The sequence below is a fragment of the Nansenia antarctica genome (assembly GCF_963989245.1).
Source record: "Nansenia antarctica genome assembly, chromosome: 14".
NCBI lineage: Eukaryota > Metazoa > Chordata > Actinopteri > Argentiniformes > Microstomatidae > Nansenia > Nansenia antarctica.
In genome coordinates this window covers 19892204-19917331 of record NC_137684.1, presented here as the reverse complement: position 1 = coordinate 19917331, position 25128 = coordinate 19892204, and the positions used below count along the sequence as shown (strand labels likewise).

At 42.7% G+C, this 25128-nt stretch overlaps 2 protein-coding genes across 2 annotated transcripts in view; one reads left to right on the top strand and one right to left on the bottom strand.

Annotated features, from left to right (window-relative positions):
• The window catches only part of nell2a (neural EGFL like 2a), a gene marked incomplete at both ends in the record, with an annotated part of 67971 nt that extends 57171 nt beyond the window's left edge, over positions 1 to 10800 (bottom strand). The window contains 3 exons of the mRNA XM_080545396.1: positions 2021 to 2171; positions 10104 to 10232; positions 10749 to 10800. Of these exons, the coding sequence (XP_080401522.1) occupies positions 2021 to 2171; positions 10104 to 10232; positions 10749 to 10800 (332 nt within the window). The remainder of the gene's footprint in view (positions 1 to 2020; positions 2172 to 10103; positions 10233 to 10748) is intronic.
• A 9279-nt stretch (positions 10801 to 20079) lies between these two features.
• On the top strand, positions 20080 to 24871 carry dbx2 (developing brain homeobox 2; the record flags this gene model as incomplete). The annotated part of the gene is made up of 5 exons (XM_080544676.1): positions 20080 to 20335; positions 21631 to 21717; positions 23648 to 23832; positions 24324 to 24478; positions 24856 to 24871. 5 exons carry the CDS (start codon positions 20080 to 20082, stop codon positions 24869 to 24871), a joined length of 699 nt encoding a protein of 232 aa, XP_080400802.1.
• Positions 24872 to 25128: the final 257 nt, after the last annotated feature.

Sequence of the window (25128 nt, the reverse complement as noted above, 5' to 3'; positions counted from 1 at the left end):
ACAACAACCTCTGTGGATTTGTCAAGCATTTAAAGATCCAATCACATGATTATGCAAAATATGCATGAATACTGCATGACACTTTAAACATGAGGGCTAAATTCAAACAGGCTATTGAGATTCTAAGAGACCCCTCTTGTCCAGTCCATTGAGGTCCCCCCCACCTCCCCCCGCGCCACAATGATGTGACAGTAATGGAAAGAGCTTTTAAAGACAGACTTATTTAAGCCGACACCGCTGCTTGCTTTGAAAGCATCATTCCAATGAAAAACAGCCACTTACAGAACTTAGTGGTGGTGCTGGAGTTGATTTATCTACAAACCGAATTTAATGAGTTCTTCTCTCTTCTCTCTCCTCTAGCCATGCAGATTCTGACTACACAGATCCTGCAACGGCTGCCTCTGCCTGCCACTGGAATCCCAACACATTTCTTAAATGACACAGCGTGAGTTGACTTTGTAGCGTGAAACAGGGCTCGCACAGCTAATCAGTGCTAGGGAAAGTCATTAACGTCGCCGGGAGGTCTTTACTCGCAGCCGACTTTAATGTACACAGTTCAATCAACACATTATGTGGCGGTTAGATTGCCAGTCTGATCTCCAGACAGACACACAGCTCTAGCGAATGGGAGAGAAGATCAGTATGCTAGCTGCGGATGGAGTCTCATCCTTTTTTCTGGGCACGATTATGGGGCGGATGTTTGGATCGGTGATGGACTATAAATACAATGTTAGCATACACGGTAATTTGCTTTGTTTGTACAGGGTGCTTTAGTTTGTTCAGTCATCTGATTACTGAGTACAGTACCTGCAAGCATTTTACATTACATTACATTTTTGGCATTTGGCAGACGCCTTTATCTAAAGTGACTTAGAGTAAGTGAATCATCTATCCATCAGTCATATAGTAAGACGTTTTTATTATTATTTAATTATTTACAGTAGAGAAACTGTACAGGGGGTAGAGGGGATGCAGAGGTCTTAGGAGGGACAGTTAAGGTGTAGCCAGCAAGCAAGAAAAACAACACAAATCTACCTTTATCTACCTCTATCTTTCTGCAATACTATTCATACAGTACCAGTCAAAAGTTTGGACACACTTCCCCGAAAGTGTGTCCAAACTTTTGACTGGTACTGTAATAATAATAATAATAATAATAATAATAATAATAATAATAATAATAACCTTTATTTGTATAGCACTTAACTTAGTGATTAACTAGGTAGTAGTGGGGATTACTCACCGAATCCATTTCATTGCAATATGTGACACATTCTAATGCTTTGGTCCTCATGTCGGGATCCAATGTCATGATCAGACTTTTCTTTCAGAAAATGTAAATACATTTCCGCGTTGTTGAAAATCCATGACACACACTCGCCAGTCAACTAACACAGCTTGTTTTGTGAGCCTGCTAACAATGTAAAGTAGTGTTATAGTTAACTAGGTAGCAGTGGGGATTACTCACCGAATCCATTGCATTGCAGTATTTTGGATTGACTAGCGAGTTTGTCTTGTGATTTTCAACAACGTTGAAATGTATTTCCCTGTTTCAAAATAAAAGTCCAAATATTTTGATTGGTTGCCGACTTGCGGCCCAAATGACCAGAACGTGTCTCATACCTATCTACACAGATAGGTGACCCTTCCGAATTCAGAAGAAGAAAAAAGCCAACACTGATAATTATAGGCCTACACTGACTGTAGACCTGTACCCAATGTATCATAAGGACTGTTACATAGAGAGAGAGAGAGAGAGAGAGAGAGAGAGAGAGAGAGAGAGAGAGAGAGAGAGAGAGATAGATAGGTACTTTATTGATCCCTGATGGGAAATTAAGGCGTTACAGCATCTCACATCACAAACAGCAACAACACAGTAAAATGACAATAGAATAATACAATAGAATAAAAAAAAATAGACATCTGACATCTGAAACATTATACCCAGCAAGAAGAGTCCAGTATGAATGAACATCCCCCGGTAATAACGAACATTAGAATGAACATGAGTTAGCCGTACCTCTGGTCAGAGTGGTGGATGGAGAGGAAGACCCCAGAGTTGAGGTGCTCCTGTCTCAGTGTCACCAGCACGGTGAACTCACTCTTGCCCCTCAGCTTTTTGAACATCCGCTCAGACACGTCCACCGGTGCCTTCACATCCCTGGATGAACCTGGGAAGACAAGACAGGGCCTTTGAGTCATCAAAATAGCAATACTGCATCATTAAGGTATTCATTAATAATACTATGGGATAAACTGTATTATTTTATTTTTTTTAAAAATGTTGTGTAAATTAGACATTAGATGTTCTTTACATCAGATTGTTTCTCAGTAATAGACTTATTTTTACTCTTTGTGTGCATGTGCGAGGGCATTTACATTGAGGACATTGAGAATTGTTCCATTTAAAAGCTCATGTTGAGTTATGTTTACTCCGTAAAACGCCTAACGTAAATGTGTTCTGATAAACGGTAATAATATCCTCAGCATTACACTGTCTGTAGCTTGACTAAAACCAAACACCGCGACAGGCAGCGTGGAACAACCAACCTACTGTCACTCACTGCCTCACAGTTGTTGAGAAAAAGGCTGAACTGTTGGTTCTGACATTTAAAAGACAACAACACTGCTTGAAAAACATTCCCACTCTTGAAACATCAGACTGTAGACTTCAGAACACGGCTGGCTGGCTGACTGGTTCCAAATATACACAACAACAACACACGTCAGGAGAACACGTCAGCTCCACCAAAATCGGATCAATCTCTGACAGCCTCTGTGGGCTGCCGTACCTTTTTTGTGTTAGGCTTTTTATCTACATTAGGAGCCGAGACGGACGGACGGATACGAAGATATGAAGATGGAGAGGAGAGCAGGAAGTGAGGAGAGGGAGAGCGTGACGGAGAGCGGCGAGCAGTGGGCATTTCCACAACTGTGTAGCTTTCTGTTCTTCTGTTCTCCCACCGATGTGGCACCCAGCCCCCCTCCCCACCCCCTAACCCACCCCCCCTCGCCGTACACCATGCAGACGTCTATGCTACTTTAATGGAAGCATCAATAAATTATAACGTTTCTCAGAAGCGATCACATCAAAGGGTTCACTTCCAGCCAGGGGACGCATGCAAGATGCTGTGGCACACTTCAGTGATGCAAGAAACTAGCTAGATGTCTAGCATTGCTAGGCTTTCCTTTGTGGATAAACATGTTACTTTCAGCTGGTGGGAGTAGCACAAGGAACACAATGCAACCTCTGAACACTAACAAAGCCATGATTAAGCCCGGTGGCAAAGCACCCACATCATTTGACAGGTATGATGGGAAAGGAGGACACGTTTTCATGTCTTTGGGGAAGACGTGGCGCATGTTAGCGTTAGCATCTGTCAGATGTAGGCTAGCGGCCCCATGGGGGGTCATGTTTTGATACATGCCTGTCAAAACAAGAATGTTGTCTGTTTTTAGGCCCAGCAGACATATACTGTACAGCACAGTGAGTGCAGTGAGTCCATCATCTTCCCGTAGCAGCCAGTATCATTCCCAGTGTCATTGGCTGAGGTGGAGCAGATGGTCTGATGACGTACAAGTAGTACAAGAGTACTCTGCCCAGCAATAACCTGCTGGGTTACAGTAGCAACAGAAAAAACCTTTGAATAATTAAGTATGAAGTGACCACTTTTCATAATAATGTAGGACATTGGTGGAAATTATTCATGCCTTGAGGTGTCTTTGGGTCCACCTCATCCAATCATAATTACAGACAACAATGGTTTGGTGATGATTTCTTTAGAGAAATTGTGATTCTTTTTTTTAGAGAAATTGTCATTCTTGGAACAATAAACTCAACTCAAACTAGGCCCATCCAGCAGATGGTTGGTCTATGTTGATCAGTCATGTGCCAGACCCCAGTATGGTCGGTGTAAACTGCAAGGCTTGGGCAAATGGAACATGCTGATATCTCAATCCCAGACACAATGGCGCAGGTTAAGTCGGGGTAAAATAATGAGGAAGGAGATGGTTTGAACTGAGACTAAGAACTAAGAACCACAGATTTTCCACATCTAGCCATCAGCCTTTTATCTGTCAGTGGCTCTCCGATCCTCTCCAGCCCTCAGCCTGCTTCACCACCATAGGGTGACGATGCGGAGGGGGTGGTTGGGGTGTGGCTGCGGCTGGCTCAGGGGAGCTTGAGGAGCCTCTCACTCGGACCAAGCTGATGAACGCAGCTGTCAATGGAGACGTCTGCATCAAAAGCACAGAACTCTCAGGGGAAGACAGGACCCTTCCTCAGTACTACTCACAAGGGGAATAGGATTCATTCATCAGTACTCTCCCAGAACCCCCCTAAAAACACAGATGAAAGAGGAGTTGTTGAGCCCGTCCTCCGATGAGACGGCCAGCATCACCTCCTTATGCCAAATCAATACTCCCTCTGCACAAACCAGAAGTCGATTAGCTATTGGCAGGCATCTGCATGGGGTGATCACCTGCTCGTAATGACCACTCTGACTGTGCGATACTGAATAGTCTAGAAAAGAACATCCACTTCATAGAACTCACATTTACAAAATGTTCAATGAATTTCAATTGGGGACATTTGCACTACAGCAAATCCTGCATTAGCTGCAATAGCTAACACAAATATACACAGATCATTAGGAGAAAGCGCTCCTTTTGAGGCGTCAAGAAGAAAGGCATTAACAGATTAGAGAACTCTGAAGCCTAAGGCGGCTCAGATGCCTTTTTCTGGGAAGCACATCATTGGGCAACAGCCTAATCTTGTTTTCAGGATATACGGCGATTTAATGTTTTCACACCAGGCGGTATGGTTTGAATTTCCATCACATGGATTGATTCTAATCTTAAACTGCCACATTTATTTCCAGAACATTTCCATGCTTGTTAGGTTCTGGTTTCTGCCTGTTTGACTGCGATTGCCTGATGTTTCCCACAACATAAAATAACAGTCAAGTCAAAGATCACAGCAGTTGTCTTCTGTAAATAATGAGTGTTGACTTGCATAAGTGGACTGCCGCAATCAAATAGTACCGCCCACATAGTACCGCCTCCAACATTTCACAAATACTGTATGTCAGCTTCAAAAGTTGAAATGAAACCACGTATGAAATATACTTGGCACAGAGAACCAAGTGGGGTCAGTCCAAACATTTATACATTCGGGAGAAACAAGTAAAATACAGTCAATACATTCCTCGTTCAACTCCATGGCCATTTTATGTTGTGTCACAGTTGTGCAGCAGTCAAAAAGTGACCAAACTACCCTAACCAAGCTAACTGGTTGTGATAGTATTGTTTTTGAACGTTGAAATGCTGGAGCTCTCTAGCTTTTGCAAGGTTGGATTGACATTTTTGATGGTTGTTGGTTAGTCACATGTTGGTTGGAATTAACAGTTTATTAGATGTTGTTATGTGATGGTTATTGTTCAATGTTGATTTTGAGGTTGTGACTTGATGCTCTAATATTGATGTAATGTGAACTTCCTTACCAAATGGATGCTTAAAACAAAAAGTTCTGTTCTAGTGGAATGTCTTCCAACTTCAAGGAAAGTATTTCCAGATGTTTTTAAACCAACATGGTATGCTGATGTTACAACATTCTACTGTGAAACCTTTATTTGTTAGTGTTGTCCCACAATTATGTTACATTGTCTCTCTATGGTTGGCACACAACAGTGAATCATCATCCTTTAGTGTTTGGATTCAGACATTGCAGCACCAGACCATTTTTCTGCCATGACTTTATGATGTTAGACATTTATTGTTTCTAAAACGCCCGTGACGAAGGTTGAATAACACTAGCTGTTAGTATTATTGTCAAAAACACACTTTTCAAAAGCTCACTGCTTAAGCAACATGCGGCATATGACGCATGGGTGGCTTGGGTGAATGATAGTAATGATAAAGTCTCAACAGAAACTCCAAACCATTACCCCCCCTCCCTCCGCCTTGACTAGCCTGCAGCTTATGCATAATCCAATGCGCTGCTCAGGCAATCTGCATTCGGAGGATGGTCTCTCTCCTCCACTGTGTGGTTGCTCTACTGGAACAAATACTAAACTGAGCCAAGGGCACCTTCTCCAGGACTGCTGGGGCAGCACTTTCTCCCAAACTCTCTGATCGGCTTCACAGTGACCTACCGCCACTGACTGTCTGACATTCAGTCAGCCTACAGTCATCTATATACATAGCTACGGTGGCCTGGAGGTGACTGAACAGAAATATCCCGCCCCACAACCGCCATCATCAGCACTTCTAAAGCAAAGGATCAGGTTGGCCTGAGAGGGCTTAAAACAAATACCTTTATTCCTGTTCCCAGTTGCTGTCAAAAGTCCTCCTCCTCAGTTAGCTCTGAATGAAGTGCTGGGATTGCAGGAATAGCTCCACTAGCTGACATTAGCCTGCTTTACACAACGGGGCTTACACTGTGTGTGCGCCAGTGCGTGCCGAGGCCAATTGCTTTTCCACAGTCACTCCCAGGCTTCAACCGTTACTTAACTATTTGGTGCTTAAAAGACTTTTAGCCTCCGCTAACCCCCTAGTTCTTATGAGGCCATACAGGTCAATGGGCATGATTTAGAGTGTACCCAACAAGTGTGGCTAGCGAACTTGGTGGCTAATCCAAGTTAGCACGTTGTAACTACACAATCGAATTGATTTGAATAGCACTGTTTAGAAATAATAAAATTGCCATAAACTGCTTAAGTTACTAGAACTTGTTGGGCGGCTGTGGCTCAGGAGGTAGAACCGGTGTCTAATGATCGCAAGGTCGGTGGTTTGGCGTTTCGATCCCCGGGTGGCCATGTGTCGAAGTGTCCTGGGGCAAGTCACTGAACTCCAAATTGCTCCCAATGAGCAGGTGCCTTGCATGGTAGCTTGCTGCCATTGGTGTGTGTGAATGTGTGTGTGAATGGGTGAACGAGAGGCCATTGTAAAGTGCTTTGGAATAAGGCTATATAAGTGCAGTCCATTTATCATTTACCAGAACTTGTTGGGAAACAAAGATTTTTTAATGTTTGCTAGTGGTGCTACCTGTTACGAACTGCAGATTGTAAACAAACTATACCGCGGTACAGTGGCCCCGCGGTGGTGTAGCGGTCTAAGCACTGGCCACTAGTGCATGCTGCCCACCGGGGACTGGGTTCGAATCCCAGCTCGCCAGATCCGGATATGGCTGGGGCACACACGGGGAGCGGCATATTGGGCGGCCGCTCCCGAGGGCGGTATAGGAGTATTTCCGGACAAGGATCCGTCGTGCAACAGCGCCCCCGGGGTGCCGGAATAACAGGTGCTGGGCTCGAGGAGCCAGTCAGCTAGTCTGCCTGGCGGCCTCTTCTGGGACTGCCGGCCACGGGGTCGTGCGGCGGATCCTTCGCAATAGGCAGGGGATAATTGGATGCTAGGTTGGGTTCAATTGGCTACCAAATTGGGTGAAAAAGGGATCAAATCTGAAAAATATATATATATAATAATAATTTTTAAAAACGATACCGCGGTACAGAACTAGAAAGCCCAGCTGTGGAAATTCAAATGAGTTTGTTCACTAAACTTGAGGCACCAGGCATTGAGCACTAGCTGGTCACTAGTAAGCCACCCACTGGCACTGCTGCAGAAAAGCAGTCTGAGATAGGCCATCAGATGCCTCCTTGTTGGTTAGCAAACACACACACACACACACACACACACACATAAACACACACACACACACACACACACACACACACATAAACACACAGCGCTGCTGTATAATAAATGAGTCTCTTCCATCCCACTACACTCCAGTGCCGTTGCAGTCAGGGGCATAATCGCCACCAGATACACAGAAACACTTCACTGGCAATGCTCAAACACTCTCAACAAGAACTAATGCTTCCCCGACACAGTCCTGACCGGCTGGTGACACAAAACCTACACACGAAGGGGCAGCGGGCTTACACGCACATGAGCGGATGGCTGCAGCTTATCTTACAGCCCGTAGTCATGGGTAGCGGTAACTGGGTAGTGAGAGACCGAATGTATTTTGTCATAGATAACGGATACTTCATGATTCACGCTAAATCTAGGGTGAGGTTCTGTTTTCAGAGTGCCACCTGCTCCAATTAGGTGAGACCGATATAGCCTGGGGCATTCCTCCAGCTTCCTCATACCAGTCCCTGAGGTGTTCCTCCTTAATGCCAATCAATGTAGTACTGCTGACAGGTACCTTCAAAGGAAATCGGAAGCAGGGGGGTGTTCTAAAGCACAATCCCCTCTTCCCTACCTTCTCGCTATCTCTCTCTCTCTCACGAAAAACACTTGCAAGCACACACACACACACACACACACACACACCCTCAGTCCCACCCCCGTCCTCCCCTCCATCTCCTCTCTCCCCCTCTAGCATCCTCTCCCCTGCCTTTTCTTATACTCCCGTCTCAACTCTCTAAGATATCAGCCATCCCTGTGAGCAGGCAAGCCGGAAGGCAGGCAGGCAGGCAGGCAGGCAGGCAGGCTGGATACATTCAGCTCGCTATCTAATGAGAGTCAGAATATCGCCACGGCACCTGTGTTAGCCCTGCCATACTTGTCTGTGACTTGCAGTCCATCACAGCAGCCCAGCAGACAGCTCTGTGCCCTGCTAACACTAGCTCTCTCCATGCTGTCTGTTGAGTTAGTACACAGAGGAGGCCAGGTCTGATCTGTCTGCCACGCCTCACCGAGCATCACTTACTTATCGGAGACATCCTAAATGAATGATGTAGAAGGCACAGCCAAAAATAAAGCAGCACATTCCGCCTGGGGTAATTTAATGTGCTTAAACTCCTACTCAAAGGTAATGCTGAGAAATAAGGACGGGGATTGATGAAGAGGTGCGCCGAGAAAACAGTAAGTCACATGTTTCCATTTTGTGACATCAATGGCGACCAATTGCTCTCTCTCTGCTTGGGTAGACGACAGAATATTTGAGAGAATATAGTCAGCGTAAAGGGCCTGGCTTCAAAGAGGTTATTAAATCACTGTGCAAATGAATGCTGTTAGTACTATAGCGTAGTAGATGAGAGGATAGGCAGACTCAGTAAAAAAAATAATACATAGAAATGAATGATTCCCAATTACATTTCCATTGTTACTTTTGCACATAACCAACTATGCCATGTGACATGCTTTCTCTGCTGAAGCCAAGATTGCCACTGATCAGGACAACTTGCCTGGTTGATATGATACTCAACTCCAGTGAACGTATCCATGTGTTATCCACATAATAAATGTGATTTACAGAATGATGTGTTGAGTTGTTGTCATCAGTAGATGAGCAGAGCCGTGTGTACAGTGACAGTGTGACACAACAGCAGCTAACCACTGACAACCTGACTGCTAGGCTAGAGACCACTGCAATGATGAAGACTGACGTTTGGATGATTTACTGTACCTTTAAGAACATGGAAATTACACAAACATGTCATGTTGTTGTCACTCTTTGCGCCGCTGTCTGGTAGAATACAGTATGGGTTCAGCAGCGCAGACAGCCCGTGGGGTCAGTCGAGGGCCAGTCTGGCTGGGGCCCATTCACCCTCCACACAGCCTATACATTTCCATGATGAGCTCACTCGGCCCACTCAGCCCAGGGTTTTGTTGCTCACTAATCTGATTATCATGCCCAGTCTTTCCATCATTTCTGCATGTCTGTGCCCCCCACCCCTCTTTTCATGGGAACACTGGCCTTTGTTTTGGGCAGGTGGCATGGAGGGGCCCAGGGCCTCATTCTCAGAGAAAATTACAACTCCATGGTATGTCAGAAGAGACCACTGAGTTAGTAAACAGGTTATACTAGAAGATATCCATAAATTGAATATTGTCCCCATAAATAGGCCTACGTTACAGCATCTGAAGCTGTCAAACTCTGGTTTATACATAGTTCCTTTAATAACAAGCAGACCTATAATGTATTTTCCTTGGCATGCATTCCGCCACAATGAACTGTCGTCTCGATATGTCTGCTGTTATTCTATCTTGTTCGTTTGCAACTTCAGTAACACAGACTTATCTCACAGGGGCAAGGGAGGGTCTCACAGGGCAAGGGAGGGTCTCACAGGGCAAGGGGAGGGTCTTACCGTGGAAATGGAACGCTCGAGACTCGCCGTGGAAGCCCTGGACCTGAGAAACTCCATCCAAACCCTCTCCAAGCGTCAGTTCATCTAACACGTTGATGCGCAGAGCGGGATCGACACCAAAACCTACAACTTATTTACAGAAACACATGCAGACACAATATGGACATACATACTTCATGTCATCTCACAAAAATAACAAACTTAAGTCATTTCTTCCAAATGCACCAACTGTGAGTTATGATGATACGTGCATCAAAGTGTTCCAACAGAAATACAGAAGTGACATTTCGTGACGTTAGAATGATAAGGTTCTATCTCCATTTAGGGCAGTTCAGAGATATTGAGCGTCAAAGTTTTTACATTCCATTATGTTTTGTGAAATGGAACCTTTGTATTTTATGAATTACTAACTCAAAAATGTCAACATTTTAAAAATAACATCCAACAATTCTAACGTCACGATTTACCGCCGTGTATCCTTCTTATAATAGAGGACAAACACGACATATTCCACATAAAATAGACTCCAGCACCAGGCTAAATGTGAACAGTTGTAAGATAACCTTTAAATGGGTTGTCTGATATGCATGCAGTCCTTGATATCCCTTGAAATACTAAACTGACATTGGCAATAGTGTGTCCTACCTGAGGAGAAGCCAAATAAACCGAGGACAAGAAATGTTTGTATTAATCCCATGGTGAATATAAAAATTAGTCCATCTTTTTGTCCACTTCCAAGAGACAGTATCGTTCAATCACATGCGAACGATGTAACGCACCAGCGCAGCAGTATTACAAATCCCAATTTTTTGCAAACGGCATAATCATAACTTTAACGCACAATTTGGCAAAACACATCTGACCCAAAAAGCTTTTATTCCATTCAGCTCGAGGTTCCTCCGTTTGTCTGTGACACAGGTGGAAAGGGAATGAAAAAAGCAATGGTCCTCTGTTCGCAGTCTCCACGAGCGCAGTGGTGAGGAGAGAGAGAGAGAGAGAGAGACAGAGAGAGAGAGAGAGAGAGAGAGAGAGAGAGAGAGAGAGAGAGAGAGAGAGAGAGAGAGAGAGAGAGAGAGAGAGAGAGAGAGAGAGAGAGAGAGAGAGACAGAGACAGAGAGAGAGAGAGAGAGACAGAGACAGAGAGAGAGAGAGAGAGAGAGAGAGAGAGAGAGAGAGAGAGAGAGAGAGAGAGAGAGAGAGAGAGAGAGAGAGAGAGAGAGAGAGAGAGAGAGAGTGGAGCCATGGAACAGGTCCAATTAGGCCCCCTTGTGGCTCCTGGCGCGCAATGGTCGAAAATAGAGCACGAACGTTGAACCGTTAGCCACTCCATACATTATTCAACATTTAGCAAAAAATCAAGTAAGACTTCTTGAATTACTAGTTTTTTAATAATCACTGCCATATCCACTATCCTAAATGATTCTTTAAAACATGGGCATTATTTATGCCTTTATTTTGTAGCCTATTTTGTTTGTACATTTTCATAGAACATTAAATCAAGTGCTTGGCAATGACAGTCATCTGGTGTGTTGTCTGGAATCATTTATTTTCATAGGAGCTTTGTTACCTATACTTGTGTACTCCTCTTGGCTCGCACTCCTTCATGGGACGATGGGACCAATTAGAATTTTAAACAGAACACTTTTTGCGAGGCTGCGCCGGTAAAACATTGTTCTTTTTCCCCAAAAAGCTGGAAGAACACTGTATCACATTTCATGTCCAGAGAATCCAAACAAATCGGCTGCCAATTGGACAGTAATAGAATTCTCTCTCTTTCAACAGCCAGTTCTGAGGCAATCTCAACAACATGGGTCTGGCCAAACCTTGGATTCCAGTAAAAGATATTTTATTCAAGCTGGGCTGACAAGTGGATGACAGATCCGTTATCTACTAAGAGCGAGCAGATTCCATCCATGGGGACATTCCCAGATCCTCTCTGGCTCTGTGCTCCAGTTCTACTAAACAAGTCGTGAGCTTAGAATGATAAGGTTCTATCTCCGTTTAGAATGATAAGGTTCTATCTCCGTTTAGAATGATAATGTTCTATCTCCGTTTAGGGTAGTTCAGAGATATTGAGCGTCAAAGTTTGAAAGAACAGTATATGCAGGGCCTCAGAGAGGTGGGGAAACAAAGTTAAGACTGGCTACGTTAGCTTGTCTGTCAGAGAGACGCGCGTGTTGCGGTCAGAGAGCGCCGCGTTTTTACTGATGAGGCAGGAGGACCCCTGCGCTGCTTCTCAGCCAGGCCTAAATACACAATACCACAATGTCATGTTGTCATGGTGAATCCATAATGGTACGGTGTTGCCTCAAGGCAACATTTGCATTTTAACAAGTTTCCATTACTTAATTAGCAAAACATTATTGACGGGCTTGAAAAAGGCCAGGAAAATATGTTTTCAGACGATGTTTGTGGAGAGAAATGGCTAAGCTGACCCTTCAGGACTAGACTATAGCTCTAACTCCTAGCGTCAGTTCTATGTACGCAATTTTTAGGGCATTTCTGCTTTAATGGGATAGAGGCAGTAGATATTGACAGGAAAGATGGGTTAGAGAGAGCAGGGATGACAGGCAGTAATACATGTCCGCGGCTGGACTCGAACCGGCGACCTTGAGATGACATGGCTGACGCCTTGAAATTGGCTATAAGAAGACAGTTCACGGTCAATAAATATCAAAAAGTGTGGTTGATCTGGCGTTATTGTTATGGATCAAGGGTCGGACACATACAGGTCCAGATCAAGGTTCTGACGTACAGATCGCACTCGAGTTCATAGTGCCGTCTCGTATCTGCGACCTTAAAATAGGCCAGAACCGCTATTGTTCTCGGACGTAACCACAAGACCACCGAGACGCTACGGAATTATGACGGTTTTAGGATATTTAAACCTTTCGAACTTTCAAACCTTTCGAACGTTCAACGGAGCGAGAGCGTGGTCAACTCTGTATAGAGACTTATAACCATTGGCTTCCCTGAACCCGCATAATAATTGCGCAATATCTCTAGGGCTTTTCGTCCGTCATCTGGTGCGTCTCGCATTATGAGCGACAAACTTTTGTCATCTAGAAACTGAATGAGCTCTGCGTAAATCTCTGCATTTTTCTCCTCATCTTCTCTCAACTCCTGAGCCGAAGCTGTTAAGGGAAGGTCTGCTTTGAGAGTGTCTTTCAGTTTCTGTAGCCGGAGATGGCCCATGAACTTTGTTTCCCACAGTTCGTACCTTTCCTCATCTCCGTCAAACGCTAGTCGAGAGACCAACGCGAACTTCTTTCCGATTGTCTCGCCATGGTAGCACTCTGGGCCCATAACCTGTTAAACGTTGGTTATTGCGTATTGGCTAAAACCATAACGATCGGACTGCACACTGAACGGCGGAATCATACGCTGTCAGACAGGGTTCATGTTATCAAGGAAGCAACTTTTATTGTGGGAATGGTCACATATATAGGATCAGCTGGCTCAATCATTCATGTCACACAGCTGGTGTCAATCAATCAATGATGCCCCACTCACACTGGGATAGGGATGACTGGAGAGCACACTCATGTCAACAACATGTTTAAATAACTCCAAGCCTTATGTTTGTAACTTCAAAATACAGTCATTACTCCCAGATGAAGTTCTGGCAATAGCCAATTGGCTGCAAAACAATTTAGCTTCAGTAGCTGAATGCAGTAACACGATTGGATGGAGTATTTTTCATCCACGTTGACTGATTGGTGACACATGACATCGATCTGGCATATCAGCTATGCAAAACAAAACATTTACTAACTCAAAAATGTCAACATTTTAAAAATAACACCACACAGGCATTAATAAACACCTAATGGATCAGATTATGTAAAAAACTCAATATTGACAAAAATGGAGATAGAACCTTATAATTCTAATGTCACGAAGTGTAAGTAGTGACGTCATTTGAGACAGGGTCTGGTTAAAAAGTGCTCAAGTAGGGCAAGGTCCTCTTTCAGTTTTTTCCCAGATTATGAAAGTGCAGATTGTAAACTTTCAAATGATGTGTCATACATTCAAATCTGAAAATAGTTGAAGAAGAAACGCGCTCTGAATCGAACCACACACACAAAACAACTGACTAGCGCTGAAAAGGAACATTGCTACGAACATCTAACTGCATGTTTAGCACATCACAACATGCTGATAGAATGTGAACATGCTAAAAACACATAACTACACATAATTAGATGATCACACAGTCCTTGCTTTTAAACACGTTCTAATATGTCAGTTTGTTTACAGGCCACGTATCACTTACCCAGTAGCCTAGGTTCACAATTCACACATTATAAGTATTTAGTGATCCTAAAACTGTTGTTTGTTATATCAAGTGGGCTCTTCAACACTTCAACTTTCGTAATATGCACCAAAATGGAAAAACGAGTTTTGAAATTGCCTATTTGTGCTACTTTGCATATCACATGTTAGTCAGTCCAAATATACAATGACAATGCATGTTATTTAGGGGTAATTCATATAATGAGTAATGAGTCGTTCAATCACCCTCGATTATGTCCTAATTTTAGAAATATCCCTGAAAGTTGTTCCTTTTGTCAAGTTTCAATATCAATATAAGTGGGACATTCTTCATGTCACATCCCATGTCTAATCCTCTATCTCAATCCCACTGAGATATCCACCAGTCAGAAGATACTCGTGAAGCCTTTTAAAGCACTGGGTAGCCATTGTCAATATAATAGACTTGTGCACTGCCTCTATGACTGTGCCAAGGACCCACATCTGCTGTGTGAGAGTGCCTCCAACACTCCATTCATTATTAATACAGAATTTCATCTGGGTCGACTCACAGGAAATGTAATTACTTAGTATTGCCCACAAGTTGTCATTTCCTAAAGTGCCATCAGGAAAATAAGGTCATTAAAACTTGCTCCCTGGCCAAGAATATACGTATAGCAATGCAAACAGCCTCTTATGGCAAGGACAGTGAATGCTCTTGTGTGATTCTAAGCAGACATGATGGAGGATGCTTAACCATGCTCTTGGGGGTTCATTTACTTAGCTTCACCATAACCTTACCTATGAGCAATACCGTCGCCTCTTTCATAAGGCAGCTGACAAAGTTGGGCTTAGGGCCTAAGATACTGGGGGCCTTCTTCAGAGGCACAATTGACAGCATCCTGACAGGTTGTATCACTGCCTGGTAGGGGAACTGCACTGCCCAAAACCGCAAAGCGCTGCAAAGGGTAATGGGGCCAGCCGAGAAGATCAGTACTATCTGTACTATATTGCATATTGTATGATATTGCATTTCATCTCATTGTAACCTGCACAGCATTTTGCAGTACTGTTCTACTGCAGTACGACTGGTCCCGCTGTAGTACAACTACCAGCACTTTATCACTTTATTACGAATGTAAGAAGAACCTGAGCCTACGAATTTTACTCTTGTGTACTCGTACATTGGGTATAATAAAAGCAATTCTGATTCTGATTCTGATATCAATATCAAAGACGCTGAAGCAGTCAAAGTCAGTTGTGGTACTACCTGTGTTTGAAAGGGGCTTAGTTTGGGAAAGTGGCTACTCTCTCCTGTCTCTCCTCAGAGCTTCCGTTGGGGAGTAGAATTCCAGGTCACATTGGCCTTGTAAAAGTCCCCTTGTTATTTCCAGGGTAAACTGGCAAAGAATCTTATAATATAATATACTAATATATATATCTTATAAAGGGTTGTGGTTATTCATCCTAAATTACTGGTATAAGTGTTGTGAGGCAGGGTAAGGCACAATTAAAACCAAATGTAAGATTTACTTTCATGTCCTGCATACCAATTCTCATTTCCCTGAAGTGTACACTTCTCACTTCTCAATACAAATGGGAAATCAAGTGTTAACTTATTTTGGAACCTCTCAGTTGGAAATTACCTCGATGTTACAAAAGTATTTGGAGCACTAGCAGTACTGAATTTCAACAAATGGTGTCACCGTTGTCCCATTGTAGGGAAGCTGGGTGACACCGTTTCGTGACACTTTGGTACCAGCATCAAATATTCATCAAAATCCATCAATCAATAATGATAAATGTATCATCCTTAATGGTTCACTAATAAAAGGACGAAACCCAATCTTCAGTTATCACATTATCCAAACATATATGAATATTGATCTAATGGTAAACAGGCAATCTGGGATTCAATCAACAATAACAAAGCTTCTCCCCACCACTTGATTTGGTAAACAATTGATGTATAAGGCTGAAGAAATGTAACCACTCTCAAATCCATAGATGGAGCTATGGATGCAAGGACTGACCATCCATGAGATTAACATTTAGTTAATAGTAGCTATAAGTGTTTGTTTACAATTACATTCATTTACAAACAATAGAGTAAAACAACACACTATAAATAAGTCAATATATAGTATATGTATATATATATATATATATTTGGCATATACAACTTACTCAAATCAGTATTGCGAATATAGAATATTATATATCTAGAACACTAAGTACCAATTCCTCATTGTGTTATCTTGCCAGGTGTGTACAGTAGATACTGTAGACCACTTGAACCCATTCTGACATATCCACTGGATGCAGATTTGACCATAGTGCCTTTAACCATGAGTTGATGGAGCAGAATACCCTTCTCCATCTGGGATGTCTTTAGAATCATAGATGTCAGTCATGTGAGTGTAAGTGAAAGGAGCCCTGGGTTATGAGTGTTGAGGCTACAGCATACACAGACTGACGTGAAAAGTCACTTTATACTGTCTGGAATATTGCAGTCTCCAGGAATCTGTGTTGGAATATGTCCAATTGTGTCCAATCTGGAATATGTCCAGTTGTGTTGCAACTCTTTTTTTAGCAGTGATGAGTCATCCACAGCTAAATAAGAAAATAATTGCAAATTGAATTTATCAAAGGTCCACAGATAATTTCACAATAGGGAAAACTTTTTTTCTTTTTTTTACCAAAAGGCAAACTCGCAATTTAAACAATTAGTGACACTGGATGTGTACACTGAAATGCTGATAACTGATGTGTACTACGGTCTCTGTCAACTTGATTGCGTAAAGAAAATGAAATAGATATCTTTGGTTAGCAAATTTTAGTTTGCTATGAGACACATTATCACTCATTACCATGAGTAACATTGGATGTGTTCTTCGAAATGAAGAGAGACTGCAGCCCAAAAGTAAACCTTTCAATATTTGTTCAACAATGGGTTATTTTTGATATCTCTGTCCCCGTGGGCTTGTTAGATATATAGACTGTCATGGCTTTGCACTGCTCCTCAGTGTGACTCTATTCCTCTGGTCTCCATTGTGTGGGTGTGCACAGAGTCGGCTCTCCAGCCCTCACAGTGGATGAATGGACCTGGGCTATTCAATCCACCATACTGAAGCTCATTAGAACTCTATAGAAGCACAATTGTGAGCCCCACATTAGACACTTCCTCAGTGCGCCACAGACACAGCACAAAGTGCCAGTTTGCTGCTAAGCTAAGCGCATTGTCTTCTGATTCATAGAGTCTGGCTCTCCATTCATGATATTAAGTTCGAGTGGTGGAATATCAATTGAGTGGCCAATGGCCCGGTATCTTTTTAAGAGCTCTGTGGGAGAGAGAGAGGGAGAAAAGGAGCTCAGCTGGTCTGCAGAGTGCTGGATCTCAACAGGGACCATTGTGGGGGTCTGAATGGGGACCCCCGGTTTTCTCCTCCAATAGGGAAAGGAGAAAGGACATCAAATAAATTCACATGAACTTGCTTTCAGAACATTTTCCAAGAGCTTCAGAATGGCTTAATTATACCTCCCTCTTTGGGAGAGCTACATTGGAATTTGGCTAATTAAGAAGCAGTGAATCCTATGTGCTGTGCATTTAGAGATAAAACAAATAAATAAGTTAAGTCCTACAAGGTTACAAGCTAACTTTAGCCAACCTTCATTCACTAAATGTGTTGATAAGTCCATTATCATCAAGGAAAGTCTGGTCCAATTGAATGAAAACAAAATTCAATCACATTTACACAGCAAACCCCAAATAAATGCAACATTTTACCCAAAACGGAACGACTCAAACTCACATCATCTAGCAAAAAATGTGTTAATCAAACAGCTGTCTCATCCTTATGATGTCAGTGAAGGTACACCTGTCTTGTAGCCTTGATTTCTGTGGATCTGCAGTTTGTCCTATGAAGAACAGTCCTCCCAGAATCTACTTGTGTAGAGATGAATAGCTCTACACTGCAGCCTGCGGCTCACTCATTCTGTCATCAACAAAATGGCTCGCTTCACCCTAACACCAGACAAAGGCCCTGGGGCCGTATCACAAACACTGGCCCATGTGGAGCATGTAAACACGCATTAGGGCCCTACAGAGGTAGATAGCACACAGCGCCGCGCCGCTAACACCCCATCACGTGAGCACCGCTATGCTTCCTCCACCAGTCTGGGGAATAAAACCTCAAATTTGATTACAAGCCACCTTTGGCTCCCTGGCCGTCAGACAATGGTGCAGGCTGTCTGGGCCAATTTCCATGCCCAGCATGAGGTATCCCCCAAAAAACCCTGCCCGCCCTCCCCGTGGCCCGGACATGCTTGTTTACTGTGCTCCGATTTTGGTTCATTTCAGTCGCCCCTATTTGTCCAACTTCTCTATTATGGATCAGAGGAACATAAGCCGGAACAGTCGTTCCGCAGTGCTAGCCACTCGTTGTTTAATTTATGCCACCACCCATCTGTGTGTGTCTCTACTTAAATTGGGGCCTCTGAAATTCAATGAATCTGTTAATAAATCGGGTAAATAGTCAAAATTATATTCATTTTGATGATATTACTTATATAGTATATGATATGTGAAAATGGTCTCTGATTCCTGCAAAGCTGTACTAGCTTGTCTGGCTATGAAAAGTAGAACTACCCTGTTCTCACATTGATACATAATATGACATTTATCATTTCAAATCCAAAGCACAGTAGATATGAGTATCATATCCACCAATTCCATTTTAATCTCTTGCAAAGTGGTTTAGTTTGTGTCCATGTCACAGGTGTGACAGATCGCCTGGGCCTGATGCTAACTTCTGTGGCTCATTGCCACAGTGGTGGTTTCCACATGCAGGACGAAAGTATGTTTTGAAGGTTAGAGTGATTGTCAACCTCTATTCATAAAAAATGTAGCCTCTCAAGTCAGTAAATGACTGAAAACTGTGTAAAAAAAAGTGGAGGAGATTTTCTCATAAGACAAACCGCTTTGAGAAGCTATTTTAAAGATTTTGGACTTTAGGAGGTTTATTAGATTAGTTAGAAATAAAAAACCATGCAACTGAACATCTTGACTACCCAGTAAATAAGACGTTTCCATTATGATTATCATTCTTTTGTGCTGAATGTGTGCGAGTCCGATAAGTGTGATTGTATTGATTAACTTTATTAGGTCATTGAAAACAACACATGCATGGAACCCCAGAACAAATCAAACGAAGTATACTCTGTGTGAGCAAGTTGCTAAGTATTTGATTGCCTGCCTTTCTATAGGACACAATAGGGGCTCTGAAGGTGGCCACAGAAAAGAGAAAACTATTTACTGCACGAGAAGTCAGTATAGTGCACGTTAAACTTTGGCCAGTCTATTGTCTCTGGTGTCTATCATTTAATAGGCAAGTTGACATAATGAATGGGTCGGGCCCACCTTCTGCCACTCCAGAATGGAGCCCAGTCTTATCTGAATTGAGAATCACATTAGAACCTCTTAGCCAATCACAAAGCAGCAATTTCTAGCAAAGTGCAGTCCCTTCAGGGGAAGAGGAGAGACGCTTTTGTTTTCTTGGGGCTTTAATGAAGTTGGCCTGGTCAGTCTTGGAGGGATTAGCTCCAACTTGTGTCACTTACTTCACCCTGAGACTGTTGGACAGTGAGTGGAGGGGACCTGTTGTGTTCAGGGTAGTTATTGTGAAACGGTATGGTCCCAGTACGGAGCGGGAAGAAGAGAAACATGGCTGGATTACCCCCTCCTACACATCCAGGCTTCGGGAGCTCGGGGAAGAGTTTTCTCATCGACAACCTGCTGCGGTCAGACTCAGGGCAGTCTGTGGCTGTCTCAGAGAGGAGAGCAGGTGGAGTCCTCAGGGGTGCTCCAGGTCCGGTAGGGCCTCATAGTAGAACCTGGGGGCCTCAACATGGTCTCTACCAGGGCCAGAGTCAACACTGTGAACAGGTCAAAGACAGAGGGGCTCCTCGGCCACACTCAGGTAACGTTAGCATTATGTAAGTTATTCTGTTGTGTTAGAGTTTGTGAGATGATATCTAGTCGTATAGACCCTAGGAACCATACTACAAATAATAGTTGTAAAATGACGTGATATGATATGATATTATCAGACCTACAAATTATTTTTAAAATATCTATAATTGTAAAAATTATTTATTTATTCCAATTTGAATAATAATAATAATAATAATAACAATAACAATAACAATAACAATAATTGTTATTTTGCCTAGAGATGCATATAAACGTTTCATCCATGTGTATTATGCTTGTGTGATGATATGCAGAATGTTTAGCTTTATCATAACCTAACCTTCACAGCAATCTAGGTATTATTAATAGCTAAATATAAATGCAATTACCTTATCAACCTAAAAAGCTTCTGCTCAATAGACGTGCTACTTGCTGGAGTAACAATCAAGAACTTTGAATGTAGAGCAAATGTCTCTATCTCATCTTTTGAATGAAAGCTTCTTAATGCACCCAGTGATGCTACAGTTGAAAGTAGATATTTGAATTCTGAGGAACAAGAAATTAAATACATCACATCAAGTATTTCGATTCAATCAAAGTAGTCCTGCATCTTATTCTAAGAACTATACATTTCAAGCACCATCAAGCATGCATTATAGTTTTCTTTACAGCTTTACTAGACTCATTGTGATTATGATTTGTGATTATCTGAACATTTAAAAACATTTACTGTGGTATTTAAGAAAATAAAGATGATAGTAATATCAGTTTATTATAGTATGTGTGGTACTAGCTTCCACACAATAAGTAACTAGAATTGTACTTATTGTTTTGAATAATTAAAAAAGTAAATATTATGTAATTACTATGTTATATTATCCATTTCTATATTATACATTATTATTATATATAACTACTATAAGATAAAATATGTGAGGCAGTAAGCTAAATTGCTAACTGTAAAAATAATGAAGACTTTTGAACCTACCAGCTTTGATGTTGTTAATGTTTTACAGCACTATCAGAGGCATAACTGTGATATAATATATATATAAATGTCCATAGAGTGAGGCTGTATGCGTTTGAGTTGTTGTGTAGTTGTATAGGGCCTAACATTTCTTAATATATAAGTAATAACATGTAAGGAAATAATAACATACTCTCAAGAGGAGATAATGACACCCTTGAAATATGACCTATATCTCCTATTAGTTTTAACTGTGCCTCTCGCTCTCTCTCTCTCTCTCTCTCTCTCTCTCTCTCTCTCTCTCTCTCTCTCTCTCTCTCTCTCTCTCTCTGCAGGTCTGTTGAGCGGTGTATATCTGCACGGCCCCCCTCAGTATCTGCTGGCATGCTGCGGTGGGTCCAGCCCCCCTCCTGTCTTCTCCAGTGAGTGTCTTATGCTTCATCAGCAATGCCTCAACTCCTCTCTAAGCATTAGCAGCAGGGTCTCTCATGCTCTCTATAGCTAATTACTGATGCAATGCCAAAGAGCTAATTCTCCTCTCAACTCTCTGCAGAGCTATTCATGACCATTCACGGCTATTTAGGCTGAGGGGGTGGGGTATGAGTGGGGGGGGCTTTTATTGCCATTGGGGGCCCCCTTTTGCACTCACAGATACACACTAACACGCACAAATATGCAGAGCTAATAAACCTCTTGTCCTCTGTCAGATTAGGATTGTTATTAACAGTGCGCGGCTAAGAGTTTGTAATACTCTAGAACTGAATCTCTGCACTCAGCACAAAGTGAAGTTTAGTTGGGCTGTCCAAGGGTATACGGATGGTCTTGCTGGACATCAGAACAATGGAACCTCATATTGAATCCCTGTGAATAAACTGCTTAGTATATTGCCAAAAGGGAGCAATTGGTGTGTTTTTTCTAAGCTAAGTAGGATTCATTCTAAAAAGGCAGTGTTGTTTTCTCTTGAGTTGTGTCAGAGCTACGGGGCTAGAAGTGACATCTTCTGATTCTTGACAAGTGAGGCAGCAAATAGCATGGCTCATCGAGACCCCTGTTCTGCTGGGTCCCCAGAGCCCTCTTAGGGCCCTTAGTGGGCTGACACTTTCCCACAGTGCCCGGCAACACAACAATGCCAAGCCTGGCCATGACCAATCGCCACTTTCACTCCACCGTCCACACGCGACCCCGCTGCAATTTTTCACCACAGCAATGAACTCTGGAGGAGCACAAAAAACTCCACCTCCATTCCTCTGCAGGAGGGGGTTGGAACGGGAACAGCCCACTAGGCTTTTGTGTAGCTTAAGAGCTCAGCTTTCCGAGTCCCTCCTTTCTCCTGTCCTTCACTCTTATTCCCCCCCCCCCCCCCATTGGAGGCCTCTTGACTGGAACATAAAGCACTCAATGAAAGTGACTTTTATAGACTTATTCGAGCTCATCTTCCCATACAGCCGAGCCCATACCTGCAAGTGAAAAGATTTAGTGAGGGAGCGCTGAGCCAGCGAAGTAGTGGCCTTTCAATGAAGCCCACCATTGAAGGGGTTCCTCAGGGTTGTGTGCTCAGACCAATGGGGCAGACACACACGTAGCCCGAGATTGACCTGTTAATCGTCCGTTTAAGTGGAAGCCATTGAAGCCCAATTGAGGGCTGAGGAGCGTGTCTAAACCTGTTACACGCTCCCCGAGGTGGTCCGTGTGCAGATTTGTCGTACAGATTAAAAAGGCACTGCTGAATGGACCGGCTAAATTGTTCCACTTGACTTTTGTTGTGTGTGCACCTGTGAGTGAGGCAGCGTGGGATTGCTCCTCAGAGTTTGCCAAATCCTTTTCTCCTCAGTGAAAACAGGTCTCCGTTCTGTCTTTAGTCACCCTTATTTTGTTAAATTGGACAGAATGGCGCAATCTCAGATCTGGAGGGAAAGCGAGTGAGTGTGGATATTGGCTGAAGTAGATAATGTGAGGGATTAAACCATTGCAGTATGCTAGTGAATGGATGAAAAATAATGAGAGAGTAATGAATTGCATTTTATAATGAGTATGGGGACATTATTTTTTATAATGATATGATCATCTGAAATGATGCCTAACAAACCAGGCAGATAATCTGCCCATTACTGTAATCAGTTTAGAGGCTTTTCAATCATGCTCCACTTGTTATGGGAGAGCTACTCATATTCATATTCACTGTCATATTAAAATATTGGTACATTTCTTGATGATGACAATGTGCCTTGGTGCTCATGTACCAGAGAGAATGAGAGTGTGCGTCAGTGTAAAAGAGAATCACTGGTCCCTTACAGTATAGGCTACTGGGCGTACAAACATTAATATGAATGCTTTTAACCTTTGAATATTCAGAAGGAGCCAACATTCCAATGTGGTCCCCGGATACAAGCACCAAATCCCGGAGAGGGATCCTAAGGAGAGCTGTGTTTTCGGAGGAGCAACGGAAGGAGCTGGAGAAAATGTTCCGGAGACAGAAATACATTAGCAAAACAGACAGGAACAAACTAGCAGCCGATCTCAACCTGAAGGAGTCTCAGGTACTATAACCATTACACCACATCATACCTATCCATTTTCTGAATGTTTCTCATCCATTTTTTCTGACCCTCCTTTCTGAAGTGCCATAATACTGTCCACTTTGCATCATGTTAACCTCTTTAGTCTGAATTAGTGTGTGGCAATAATATAGCAATAATAGCAAGAAGATAAAGCTATTATCTGGGGTAGTGGTGGTCTAGTGGATAGTGAGTTGGACTTGTGATCGGAAGGTTGTGAGTTCAAATCCCGCCTGAAACCACACCACTACTAGTGTGCCCTTGGGTAAGGCACTTAGCCCTCAGTTACTCCAGGGGGAATGTCCCTGTAATTCGTAATTGTAAATCGCTTTGGATTAAAAGCGTCTGCTAAATGGCTAAATTAAATTAAATTATAAAAATGTATTATCTCAGCTATTGTATAGAATTAGACTTAGACAGTCAGTGACTGCCATCACTCGCTCTATATTAAAAGTCTATATTCCTGTTTCTAGGTGAAGATCTGGTTCCAGAATCGCAGGATGAAGTGGAGAAACTGTAAGGAAAAGGAGGCTCATGGCGGCCGGTCCCCCATGGAGGAGCTGATGTCCAGGGGCTTCACACCGGACGAAGAGCCACAGCCTCCGACTGAAATCACGGGCGTAGAATCGTACAGATCACCACCACAGCAACGGGACAAGGAAACAAGGGTTACCGCGAAGAAACAACCACACAAGGAACCTGTGACTTTCAAACGCCCATTGAGTCCCCACAGACACACACCACACACAACCTGACCCATGAGGAGACAACAGACTTGGAGATTTTGGGGGTTACCTTGCTATGAACATGGACTCTCTGACTGGCATCACTGACTGGATAAAATGACTAACAATCTTTTTTTTGCATTGATTAAACTGCTCAGTTGTGTTACCTTAACTCTGAAAAGAAAGCTATCCTCTTGGGAAATACAACTGGTACATGATTTCCTTTTGTGATGGGAATCAGTTACAATACTCATGTGTTTTGAAATCACTCTTTGAAAAGAATTCTCAAGATGTAATTGTTTTCACATCAAAACATGTTGTAATTGTAATATACATCACACAAATGATACAGTCAGTTACACACAAAGGCCATGTAAAAAATGCTCAAAAAAATCAAGTCAGATTTCTTACTTTTTCACTGATATATTGTCTGTAAATACACGTCATTATTGTGATGGTTTCTTCATTGCATAATATTCAGTCCTTGGAGCATGCCATGATAAACGTACAAAGTTAAAGTAAACATATAATCTTTACAACAAACACAAAACTG